At 35.6% G+C, this 13,902-nt stretch overlaps 1 protein-coding gene and 1 non-coding gene across 2 annotated transcripts in view; both read right to left on the bottom strand.

Annotated features, from left to right (window-relative positions):
• CHM (CHM Rab escort protein) overlaps positions 1-13,902 on the bottom strand; it is a 208,804-nt gene that overhangs the window by 52,670 nt on the left and 142,232 nt on the right. The window contains exon 9 of the mRNA XM_008272993.4: positions 9,493-9,570. Within this exon, the coding sequence (XP_008271215.2) occupies positions 9,493-9,570 (78 nt within the window). The remainder of the gene's footprint in view (positions 1-9,492; positions 9,571-13,902) is intronic.
• MIR361 (microRNA mir-361) lies at positions 958-1,020 on the bottom strand. Its single transcript, NR_162613.1, has one exon. It is a non-coding gene; the product is annotated as a microRNA mir-361 (primary transcript).

Below are 13,902 nucleotides of genomic sequence, written 5' to 3'. Positions count from 1 at the left end.
AAGATTTGGAAACTTCACTGTATGTAAATTTTGTATTGGAGAAAAACACTGAAGACATAGTAAATCCAGTTAATGACATACATGCTGAGGTATTCAGGGGAAATTTTACCAACATCTGCAAATTAACAAGAAATGCATTAAAAAAGATGAACTACTAAATGGATATAGGAATAAATATTTGGGTAGATATCTGAAAAAGCAAGTATATTAAAATGCTAATTGTAGAATCTAAGCAGTAGATAGACATGGGTTCATTTAGAAATTCTTTCAACTTTTGCATGAATTTAAGCATTTCACCATAAAATGTGAGAGTAAAACTTTTGGAGGATAGATACATCCTAATTTGAATGTAAGTATCTGCAGAGAACTCCCACCTAAATAAACCACATAACTAATCCTTACCCTCAGGGTTGTGGAGATCTTGCTGTGCAGGCTTTCAAACACTGACAGGGCTGTTTTGATGATGACTATACCTTTGGTGTCAGGGAGACCTTGATTTCAGAAGTTCTGGTATTAGAAAGAACTCCTAGGGCTCAACTACAGCCTAGTGGTTAAGACACCCACATCCTACATCAGAGGGCCTGGGCTTCTTTCCTGGTTCCAGTTCCTGACTCCAGCCTCCTGATAATGCAAACCTAGGAGGCAACAGGTGATGGATGAAGTTATATGGGTTCCAGTCACCCACGTGGGAGTCTTGGGTTGCATCCCCAGATTCAACCTGGCCCAGCCCTGGCTATTGTGGACACCTGGGGAGTGAACTAGTGGACGGGAGCCTGCACAGTCACTCACACACTTTCAAGGAAATGTTTAAAAGGTTTCTAAAAAAAGGAATATGAAGTTGTGTTAATTAAGGAGCTCTATTATGCAAGGATAAGCTAGTAATAAGTGTGCCTATTTATCCTGAAGCTTCTGATGAAACAGTGATTCTCAAAAGAGGAGGAGAAGGAGGAGAAGGAAGCAAATCAGAATCACACCTGGGGGACTTTTTCAAATTGTAAGTACCCCTGGAGATTCTGATAAGCTCCCAATTCCCAGCAAAAGAATCACAGTCAAGCATGCCACTGTTAACTCTTGCATCTTTATGCTTTTACTTGGTGGGAAAAAGTAAAGAGATACTGGCACAGAGAAAATATTATTTCTGCAGATACTGGGGTGATGGTCACATATGCCCAGTCTCAGTCTGGTAGATGATAATAATAGGACTCACCTGATAGTCTCACTCTCACCTAGTACTCTGAAGTACTAAGTCTCTAGGCCTAAGCAAAGCTGTTCAAGCCAAGACATGTTTAAGCAAGTAGTAAGATTTGTTTTCCCCTCAGACACTTGACTTACTGTCATACATTTGGCCTAACTGGGAGAACAATGAAGAAAGGAATATTGATTTGGGACTCAGTCTTGGTCTTTGTACTATAAAGATTAATATAAAAATTAGATGACATTCAAGTAATGGAAAACAACAAAATGAAACAGTGCTGCCAGGGACATTAAAGCATCCTCCTGCCCACCCCTTCCACATAAACCTGAGGAAGCCATTAAAGATTAACTGCATTTAGGATTTAGTTGAGGGCTTTGCTGAGCCTCATAAATACTAAATTGAGGAGGAACATGATAGGAGTTCCCAGTTACAGGGACAAAATGACCAAGCTGATCATGAGAATCACTGAAGCTAGACAGAACATTTTGAGAACTAAGATTTCTAAATCAACAAATCACAACAGTTATTCAGTTCTTGGTTCAAAGATATGAGGGCATAAATAGTAAAATGACAATAAGGAAGAGGATACCTAACAAGATAAAAAGTCAATATCTGGAATTTGGCCCAGAAGAAAAAAATATATCAAAACAGGCATCAATCCATAAGATCTTCAGAACTGAAATACTAGCTAATTGTGTGGTTAAGAAAGCAGAAACCATCTGTGCAATAATTAAAACAGAAAAACCATCAAAGAAATTAGAAGATTACCAATCACTGAAGCAAATAAAATAATTCTCCCTACTCACTGTGCCTTTCTGTGCTTTTGCAAACACATGAGTTCAAATGCCATCTCATTCATGAAACCATCCCTAAATGCTTCCTACTCATTTTTATTGTATGAAAATCTATTCAATGGTTTCACACATCATTCATAGGTAGATAACTCCAAATCTGTTTTTCTGCTCTGACCTCTCTCAAGCTCTAATCCACACTTTTAACTATTATTTCCAAGGTGTCTTCAAAAAGTCTATGGAAGAATGCATCTTGTGAAAAAAACGTATGGAACTAAAAAAATTGTTGCACCAAAATAAAAATCCTTTAATTTTTTCATAAACTTTGTAAATAATCCTTATAATTCTGGATATAGCCCAAGCCTTTTACAAAATGTCTAATGACAAAGAAAAATTATATGTATTTAAGGAGTACAATGTGATGATTTGATATAGGTTTACACTATGTAATGATTACCGCAGTCAAAGTAACACATTCATCACCACCCATAGTTTACTATTTGTTTGTATATGTGTGGGAGGAGGGGACTTGGGATACTTGAAACCCGCTCTTTTCAAATTGCAAGTGGACGATACAGCATTATTAATCAAGCCCTTTTAAAAACTAGCATGCCTCAGAGTGAATTTACCCATGGCTCTTCACCTGCTTCCACCCCCTGGAATTTCTATTTTAGAGAATGGCATAACTAGCAGTTACAGTTTCCGTGCCTCAAATCTCTCTTTCCACACTTAATCTACTATTACATTTTTATTCTATGTTACAAATATTTATTGAAATCAGTATCTTTTTCTCATCTTCACTGGCACTGCCTTTAACTCTTACCATATATAATAAGACAATGGACTGCTAGCAAGTTAATAGCTCACTTGTGCAACATAAATGTATGGTATAACAACTTTGTGATGAGTACTGCTCTAACAGTTAAGATAAAGTGTCTTGCCCTAAAAGTGCTCACAGTGTGATGAAGAATCAGATACAGGCACTTGTAAAAGAATGGCAAAATTTGAAATGTAGTGATAGGAGTTAAGTATACAGCATTACACAATAGGAACAGGAGGTACCCAACAGCTTAGAGTGGAGAGGAGTATCAGGGAATGCTCTTTGGAGAAAGCAATGTATTCCCTGCTTCTAAAAGATCAAAAGACAAACATTGCATAGTCTTTTATTTTAACTACATAGTCTTATATGAGGAAATTGGAAAAAATAGTCAATCTGAAGTTAGAATAGTGATTACTAAAGTTGGGGAAGCAGGGGAGAGGGGAATAAAGTGAGGCTGGATGAAGGGTATAAAACCCAGTTAGAAGTAATAAGTTCTAAAGTGTGGTGACTATAGTTCACAATAATATATTATACAAAGAACAGGAGGACTTCAAAAACAATAAGGAAATGAAATGTCTAGCTGCCTGGCTAGATCAGTATATGTTGTGTCTATGTGTTAAAATATTGTGCTGTGTGCCCTATGAAAATATACAAGTATTACATATTAATTAAAATTTAAAAAGGTAATCTTAAAATGAGGATCAAAAACAGTTAAGTAAGCAAAAAAGAACATCTTACATAGAAAAACAGCATTTTCACAGGGACAGGGGCAAGTAAGAGAAGAGTAGGTACAAATGCCCAAGAATAGTTCAGTATTATTTAATGATAAAATGGGTAAAGGATGACCTAGAGAAGCAAGAAGAGGTCAGATTGAAGAGTCTCACCTGTCGTGTACAAGGGTCTTAAAGCTTTACTATAAGGTGATATAAAGCCATTGTGGCTTTTTAAATAGAGAGACAGAGAGGGACAGTTAGATCTGCATACTGAACAGCTCTCAGTGTACACTTTTCTTCTTTCCTCTGAAATGTCCTGTAGACTACAAGCTCTATGAGAACAAAGACCCTGTCTTGTTCTCCTTGCTGTATCTCCTATACGTGACACCCAGAAAACAACTAACACTTGTTGCCTGAATGGTTTAATGGATGGGTGGATGATGGAAGTATTCTATACACATGGACAGTGTAGGCAGTTGAAAAACATACATAATATCTGATTTAGGAAGTAAAGAACTTCTTGCTATCACAGTGCTTCTTCCAAATCACTGCCAGAATTGCTAATTTAAAAGCAGCAAATGTAATCTTGTTTCAAACTACCACTGATAGCAGTCCAAACTTATTTGGATAGCATAGAAAGATCTTCACAATATGTCTCCCTCTACCAGATTTTAAGATCTCCAAGTGCATTAATAACTGCTAGTAGTTAACATGTTGAACTCATGCTATGCATGACAAATATTTCTATGAGGTTTATCTATTCAGTTAATATTCTTAATAACCCTATGAATTAGGTGATGTCAATCACCCCACTTTCTAAAGAAACTGTGGCACACGGAAGTTAGGTTGCTCAAGTTCACGCAGCTAGAAAGTAGCAAAGACAGTATCCAAATCCAGTCCATCTGACTTAAGGGCCTGCACTCTGTAGTCTCTTTGTACATAAAGGCAGGGTCCATGTTTTATTCACCTATATCCTAATTACAACTAAGTATGGGAGTTGTGATAGGTTAAATATCTAGAATACGATCAGTGCTATTCTGCAAATGGGATTTCTAAAATCAGAACTTCAGCAATGGCAAATGGTATGAAGAGTCAGCTACCTCACACCTGATCTAATATTCATCACTAACTTCTAAGTATCTGGGAAAGGCATAATTTTCCTGACATCAGAAAATCTATTAAGTGGGACAGCTGAAGTACACATGGAACACTAGATGAAATAACTAAATTAGTACTATTGTTTAGAGAGACATCTGGTCTCAGATTATCCCTATGCAACCTTAAGGTCAAATACTATATTACTAAGTATAGTATGACACAACTCTAACAGGAGTTTTACCTGGTCAGCACAGCTGCAAAGAACAGAAAGCTATTCAGAAAGAGCATTCAGTGTTTCTAAAAACAGTCAAAAGAATAGTGCAGTATTAGAGTTTAAAGAGAAGGTACGGGGAAAAAAAAAACACTGCTATACATATCTACATCCATCTGAATTATGTAAACAGAATTACTGGATAATACAATGAGGAAAGAATAAGCGATGTGGATCTCAGGAAAAGCAAATTAAACAAAAATGAAAAATAAGATGTAGCTGAAAGTAGGTATACATTTGGTTATATGTTCCATATACCATGATTTCATCTGCCTCCTCAATGCCTTGTTTCTTTTCTCAAAGTTCATACAGTACTTTGATATGTAATCATCTCATTAAACTCAGTGCTATGATCATTTATGCTTTTATCAGCTTTCCTAAATGGAAGGTGAAAAGAAAAGTACAAAAAGGCTGTAATCAGTCTTTAATCTTCATTCATTCATTCATTCAACTCAAAAGTTACTGGGTATAACAGGTGCTAGGAATTTGTCTTGGTGCTGGAGATGGAACAGTGAAATTCTGCCTTTTCTTACAGAGAACTTATCAATTAATCATACAATGGGATCAAACTAGGGTACTGGCAGTGTCCCGATACAGTCTGTAAGATCAAGAAATAAAGTTTTGTAAAACTTTGTTTTATACCTTTGTGAAATCAATGATTTACAATGTTATACTATTATAGTTTTAGTGATCTATGATTACTTTAAATTTTCTATGGGTGAATTGCTCATTTTTGCATTCAATTGTTGTTTATAGTCATATAGCTATATTCCCAATAAATTGGGGTCTTTTTGCTTCTTGTTAAACTTCTTATTTGGGTAAGTATTAAGCCTTTTTATAGTAATGTAAATTTAAAATATGTTATCTCAAAAACTAAAAATGAAAGAAAGGGAGAAGGATGAAAGGTGGGATGAAGAAAAGGAGGGGAAGGGAGGGAGGGAGGAAAGAATATTATTATGCTCATAGAAGTGTATCTACAAAGCACATTGAATCCGTTTAAAACTAATTCAAATTAAAATGGGAATTTTCTTACATCATAAAAAAAAAGAAATATACTTAGAACTCTTACCTGAAGCATGGGTAGGTCTTAATTATACTAAAGGGGAAAAGGGATGCCAAGTGTTCTTATAAAAAAATAGGGCAAGAACAACAAACTACAAGTATAAGGATACAAATGAAAATCTTTGCAAGTTCCTTACTTACTATTCTCATTATATTTAGAATACACAATTGTCTGTCAACCCAATCTCTTTAAAAAGAAATGTATGCTGGGATATGCCCAATTATAACATCAAAATTTTTTTCCTCACAAAACTATACCTCACTTTATATTGAAGTCCTGACAAAATGTCTCCCATTACTAGTATCTTTTGCAATTAGTTGATTTTGAATGATGAAATACTTTTTGTTAAACTTCTTATTTGGTGAAGTAGTAAGCACATTAACCTGAGCCAACTTTAACCAATGCTAGCCTTGGATATTTAGAGAGTCTATTTGACTGAATATACTTTTTTGAAAGAAGCAAAATTAATATAAATTTTACAATTATTACTGGAAGTATTGATTTATAACATTCTGGTTTTTTTTTAAGATTTATGTCATTTATGTGAAAAGCAGAATTAGAGAGGGAGACAGATAGCAAGATGTTCAAGTATTGCTTGTTTCTTAACTAAAATATCACTTAAAGAATGTAAAGAGAATATTATGGATGTAGACCGAGTTTTAAAAACTATTGTTACAGAAATATATGGCTATTGCTTAGAATAAGTTCTACAGTAAGTGAATCATACACAGAATTCAAAATAATTTTATCTTACAAAACAAGGAAATGGTGTTCACTGGAAAACTGGAATCCTAGTAATATAATAACAAAAATTAACATTGTGCTACTTCATTTATATTCATGAAAGTAGACACATCACAAGTTGCTAAAAAGTTTTTTTTTTTAATTCTCACTGGCTCAGAGATTGCATGAGATGTGAAAATAGCTTCCATTTGGTCATATATTTTAAGATAATTTATTTCTAAAGGTTAAGGAAAAGTTAAGTATTTTCTAAAAACTTGAAAGAACTCAACAAAAGCATGTCAGATTTGGAGGGCAACTCAGAGATTACTGTGGCATCTGTATAGTTCATTTTACAGATAAATAAATTGAGCCATAGGAAAGGATTTGCCATGGCATCCATAACAGTGATGGAATGCCAAGTCTTTTTTCTTCTCAGGGCTACTCAATCTTTATACATGCCATAGGAGTTGTAATAAAACAAATGCTATACCCGAAGTCTTTAAAAATGTAAAAGAAATAGTGAAGTAGAAGCAGTTTGTTTGCTATTTAAGATTCATATTTGATGACTGGTATATCTGGCAGGTTCATTTTGATAAAGCCTTAGATACACCAGTCCAGTATGGAACCTAGTATTCTTGGCTAAATTCTCAACTTTATTTTACAGGCCAGTGCTTCTCAGTGTCACTGAAGGACCATCTACATTAGATTCATTCACTGTGTTTCTTGAAACTGCAAATTCCCTTGGTGCCACCACTGTGGCACAGTTTGCTAAGCAGCTGCCTGCAATGCTGACATCCCATATCAGAGCATGGGTTCAAGTGCTGGCTGCTCCACTTATGAGCCAGCTCCCTGCTAATATGCCTGGAACAGTGGTGGAAGACCACCCAGTATTTGGACCCTGCTACCCATATGGGAGACCCAGAAAGAGCTATGACTTACTAGTATGGGCCTGGCCCAGCCCTGGCACTGCGGCCAGCTGGGTAACAAAGACGCATATGGAAGATCTCCCTCTCACTCTTTCTCCCTCCCACTCTGTATCACTCTGCCTTTCAAATAAATAAATCTTAAATAAAAACAAAACTAAATTCCCTGGCTTCAGCCAAAACATATTACTCAATTTCACTCTCTGAGAGTGAGGCACAGAAATCTATATTTTTTGCCAGCTTACTTGCTGATTCTTAGGCACATTAAATTTGGAAATTACCAGACTAGAGATCCTTTAGGTCTCCAGACCTTTAGACCTCAACTATCTGTTGCAAATTGAATCTGCTGCAGATCATAAAGAGGAGCTCCTCTGTTCTATCTCATAAACTAAGTCAAAGCTAAAATAAGCATAGTGCATAGTTTTTAGTTCAACAAATTCTATTACTGTCCTAGCATAGCCACTTTAAAAAACAAACATGAGCCATGCAAATTCTTCATGTCATTGAGAGTAACATGTGGGAGTGGGTGAATAATAAGCAAATAAGCACGAAACAAGAAATTCATTATCTGGCTATCCATCATGGAAGCATACTCTTCCTTAAAAGGGAATGCATAGGAAAAAAAGGACTCTAGGAGCCATAAAGGCAATGATTCCTTCAGGAACTTTGATAGAGCTCTTCATGAGCAATATATGAATGAATATCCTGGGCATTTAAGGATAGATTTTTTCACCACAAATGATTACATTACATTTGTGCAGTATCTTTCTGTTAAAGTGCTAAAGATGCTTTATAAGCCTTTTAAACCATGTGTCCATTTTATCTTATACTACAGAATTTCTTTTCTAAAGAAAATGCACTGTTTAAATATTACATATTTCTAGAGCTTTTTGTTCTCTGTACCTCAATGATACTAGTTTTTACACTATAACTGGTCTATAAGAAGTTAATAGACATTAACTGTGCCAGTTAGACAACATCAGAACAAAATTATTGTAAAATGAAAAAAACAGCTACAAATTTATCTTGCTTAAGCCCCTGGTTTAAGATATTTTATGGCCTCAACAATACTGTTTCTTTATACAACCCTAAAAGTAATCATCTCAGAAACAAAGGTCAATACATGCTTGAGAACATGTAACAAAACAGAAAACACATAGTAATTTATACAGAACTGAAAACTTGATCCAGTTTTCCCCCACTGAAATGTCAATGTAAAATCTAGAATTATAGAAAATATTTCACTTAATATAATTCAATCCAGTGCATATTTTAGTGGCGAACAACTAAAAATATAATTAAAATATGAAACATATACAGATGGTGGTCAGCTTTTTCAAAAACGGGTAAATTTTTATTTCAATACTAAACCACGCTGTAGGTCTGATACTGTTGTAAAAGAATTTATCCTCAGATAACAGGACAGCATAGTTTATGACAACAATCTACCTAAAAACTCATTAAAGTCTTTTCTCTTGGAGTGACATGCATTATCAGCAGAGATTAATCTGATGAGTCTTTAGGTGAGTTCCATTTTTAAAAATGCAATAACAGAGGGCTTTGTTGTCATCCGATGAAAATCAATTAGAGGAGGTAAGGCCACAAGGAAAACTAACATCACTCATCACCCACCCCCGGCAGCTGAAATGATTTGTCTTCCAAGCTTGGATGATCAGGAGCTATAGTCATATTGCAGGGAAATTAATTTGGTTTCTATATTCTGAACTCACTTTCCTTGTTCTGGAGGACCTAAACACAAATTACTTTTAATCAAGGTTGATATGTTATTAATACCAAGGAGGATCTTTGAAGAATCATTTTTTTTAAATCGACTTTAGCATTTTTCACCAGTGTTTGGAGTATAAATATAGGAAGGTTACTTATATCATCCTTACTTTCTGGATTCTTTGTCCACTACAAGGCACTGCACTGAATGACGAAGACAATAGATTCCACCAAATACAGCACACATCCTGGGAAGAGAAAAAGAGAATGGGGATTAAATTAATTGGTTTGAAAATTAAGGTAACAATACTTTATGTATTTTAGATTTATTAATTTGTATTACAGAAAAAGCCTTTTGATAATACTTTAAATATTTTTATTTATTTGTAAGGCAGAGAGCGAGAAAGAGAGAATGAATTGAAATCTTCCATCCAAATGTCCACAAAAACCAGCTCTAGGCCTAAGAATTTCTGAGAGATAGGATTAGTAATATTTTGATGCAGAATAGAAGCTACTGTAAATAATACAATGTCAATGGTTACAATTATAATCAAGCCAAAAGTATACACAAGCAAAGATGAGGTATCTCCCCCAAATCAGATCCTGCCTACCTAAGGTACACAGACCACAACCAGCTTCAAGAGGTATTATATGAGACACCCAAAAGAATCACCACAGACAAATATTAAGAATCAAGCAGGGAAAGCTTTGGGAGACTCTTGGATATTTTATTTCATTTTTAAAGATTTTATTTATTTGAAAGGCAGAGTTATGGGGAGGTGGGGAAGGGGGAGAGAGAAATATTCCATCTGATGGTTTTGCCCCCAAATGGCTGCGATAATCGGGGCTGGGTCAGGCCAAATCCAAGAGCTTGGAACTGCATTCAAGTCTCCCACACTGGTGCAGGGGCCTAAGGATTTGAGTCATCCTCCTCTACTTTCTCAGGCTCATTAGCAGGGAGCTGTTGAAGTAGAGTAGCCAGGACTTGAACTAGCATTCATATGGAATGCTGATGTTGCAGGGAGCAGCTTAATCCACTATGTTGCAACACTGGCTGCTTATTTTACCTATCACAAAAGTAAGAAACTCTCCAGAAGCCAAAGCTAAATTGGGAATTTAAAACTAGAATAATAAGTACATGAGTTAATACAGACATTCCTAGGAACTTGCCTGTCTCAGTCATTTAAGTGCTTGGGTCTTAATGCTCATGTGGGGGAGAAGTGAGGACATAAGAGAGGCAGGGAATAGAAAAATATATATTCTTTCATAACATCTCAATCTTAAAAGGACTATACCTTATTTAAGGAGTGGCCTAGAAGTGAAATCAATTTACTAAGAGGAAAAAACAAAAATATTATCTTAAGCCTTAAGTGGAGGAAGACTACACCTCTTTAATTATAACTAGTAGTCTACCCTCATACAGACTAGAGGCGTGAAATTTTTCCACTCAATGACCCAAAAAATACTTAACCAGTAAAATATCTTAAAAAGTGGCTCAGGGTCAGCAGTAGCCCTGGAGACTTGGTGGATGCAATTACTAAAGCCTTCTGGTGGGACATAACTTTAACTTACATGGCAAGGACTTTACAGATGTGATTAAATTCAGGATTTCAAGATGGGTGATGTAAGGTAATCACAAGGTTCACAAGACAGGCAGGAAGGTCAGAGATAGAGAAGAAAATTTGAAAAGGAACCAGAGGTCAAAGTGATGCCATTGCTGGAAGGGGGACACATGCCAAAGAATGGATGTGGCCTATAGACGTGGGAAAAGGCAAAGGATAGATTCCCTACTGGAGCTCCGAGAGGGAATGCAGCCCTACCAACCCTTTTAGACTTCTAACCTCCAGGACTGTAAGATAATCAATTGGTGTTGTTTTCAGCTACTGAATCTGTTCCACCAGCAATGAGAAACTCACAGAAAGGCCAATGCATACACAGAAATTACTATAACAAATGTGGTATTACAAACCAATGGGGAAGGAGTGGATCATTGAAACAATGGTTTGGGACAATACATTGGGCGTAGGGGGAAATTAATTGTATCTTTGCTTTACACAATATTCAATATAAAATCCAAGTAGATGAAAGATAAATATATTAAGCAATACTTGCAGAATACAGAAAAATATATTTGAGCTTGCAGAAAGAGATTTCTTCAATAAGATAAAAAATCATGAAGACCGAGAAATGGATTTTAAAATTATAAACATTTGGACAACCAAGAAGTGAAATGACAAGAAACTGTGGATACATTATTAATTGTTTAAAGATGTCAGTTTGGCTAACGATATGGTACCACCTAGTAAAGCTGAAGGTGTATACATCTATAGTGCAGCAATACCTACTGCTGCAGATATTAATTTCATACTTGTGTAGAAGATAATGTATATAAAATAACTCTGGTTGCATTGTTTCAAGACAGCATAGCATAATAGTTAAGAGGAAGGATTTTGCTTGCCTGAGTTCATATGCCAACTATGTCACTTCATAGTTATATGATCTTGAGCTAGATATTTCACCTTTCTGTATCTCATTTTCCTCATTTGCAGAATAATAGCATTTATTCATATAGGGTTGAGGGGTCAAATTAATACTTGTGAAGTACTAAGTACTTGGCACACAGTATTATGTAAGTGTTCATTCATTAACAAAAGAGGTACTGTTTTTTATATATTACACACAATTCAAATGTAGATCAGTGGGAGAATGTATAAAAGAGTATGTGGTATATTTAATTGTATAATCAAGAATTTTACCTTGTTCCCTTAAAATGTACAGCCTGTGTGCTTATTTTCTAGGAGGTGATTTCTAAGGCCTTGGTATGTCATACCTGAAAGGAGTATCTTTGTTTACCCAAGGACAATGGGTCATTAGAGTCTAATATTCTGATTTAAGGTAGCGGTGAGGGACATCAAGCTTTGGGCCACATGAGGCCTGCAAAATCATTTTGTTGTGTTCTGCCAAGGCAACTGCAGGTGGGACTCTAAATTCCATAAACCAATAGGATAATTTTTATGTCGACAATTTCGTATAGCCCATGGATGATATTGTAAGTATCCAAATGGACCTCAGCAGAAAAATTTTCCCCATCCCTGATAAAGTGAGGGCCAGCTACATCAAATAGTCTTAGGGCAGGGGCCAATCATGTCAGAAAGACCAACCATGTGGCAAAGGGTAGGCTGGGTCATGTGATATATATATTAATCTCCAAAGGTGTTGGATCCTGAGATCAGCTCCAGGGATAATTAGTGATGGCTATGTGATGGAGCTCCAATAAAATCTCTAAACACTGAGGCTCAGGTGGGCTTTTTCGGGAGACTATACTTGTGCATATCATCACACATCAGCGTTTGGAGAGTAACACTGTTCTTACTCCATGCTGAGAGGAAAAACTGGAAACTCCACATTTGGAACTCCCAGTGTGCCATCCTAAGCACTTCTTCCCTTGACTGATTCCAGTCTATATCCGTTACCTGCAGTAAGTCACAACTGTGAGTTTATTAGCTTTCAACGAGTCCTTCTAGCAAATTATCAAGCCTGAGTCTGGTTTTGCAGAACTCCTAAACTTAGAATTGCTGTAAAAAATGTGGGTGGTCATGTAGGAACTACATCTTCTAACTGTTCAGTTGTCTAACCTCTCACATCATACAATGAGATACTATAAATATTTTAAATGAATGAAATATAACCCCATATATCAACATGGAGAGTTGTTAAAAGCATAAAATTGAGTGATAATAGCAAGTTGGGGAGGAATAATTTCAAAGTGACATCATTCATAAAAAAACTCACAAATTGAAAGGCAGAAATACTACTATATATCATTTAAGGAGTACACAAGCATTTAAGGGAACTACAAACACCAAATTTAGGAAACAGTTCCTTCCATAGGCAAGAGCAAAGTTACACCAAAGATTTTAATTGCTCAGTTTCTTTAATAATACAGGCTTAAAGTAAATATAGCAAAATGCTAAGATTTAACAAAACAATGAATACATGAGTGTTCTTTATATTATCCTCTGTACTTTCAGGTATTCTTAAATAATTTCATAATCTAAACAGCTATAACAAAAGTAGGCATGGATGGTAAAAATAAGTCACATTATCTAAGTGTGGCATAATATTTCCATTATCTTTACAAACTCAATGATTTTACTGGACGTGATAAAGTTATGGTAAGTTAGAGGTTAGGTAATAATTCTTTCTGGTATAGAACACCACTGTTACAAGGAAATTGGATATTTTTTGCATAGAGAAATCTAGAATAATACAATAAAGGGCACATTAAGCAAAATGTCATGTGCATGAAAATCTGTTAACAAATTTAGCCCAGGACACCAACTACAAAATATCCTTTCTTGTTAGTCTTGCTCACCAGTCAAAATTCAAATTATATGACAATATTTATCAAATGTGTTGGTACACCTGGTACTATCTGAAAGACTGAATTTTATCAGATTTCAGAGAGGGTTAGAACATTTTCCTCTTATACTGTGTAGCTACATTTGCCTTCTGTTTCTGATAGGGGAATGCTGATACAGTAGACATAGATGTGATCAAGACAATCAGCCCCACCTTCA

Source organism: Oryctolagus cuniculus, chromosome X, assembly GCF_964237555.1.
Source record: "Oryctolagus cuniculus chromosome X, mOryCun1.1, whole genome shotgun sequence".
Taxonomy (NCBI): Eukaryota; Metazoa; Chordata; class Mammalia; order Lagomorpha; family Leporidae; genus Oryctolagus; species Oryctolagus cuniculus.
The sequence above is the reverse complement of the archived record's forward strand: the minus strand, read 5'-3'. Positions and strand labels throughout refer to the sequence as shown.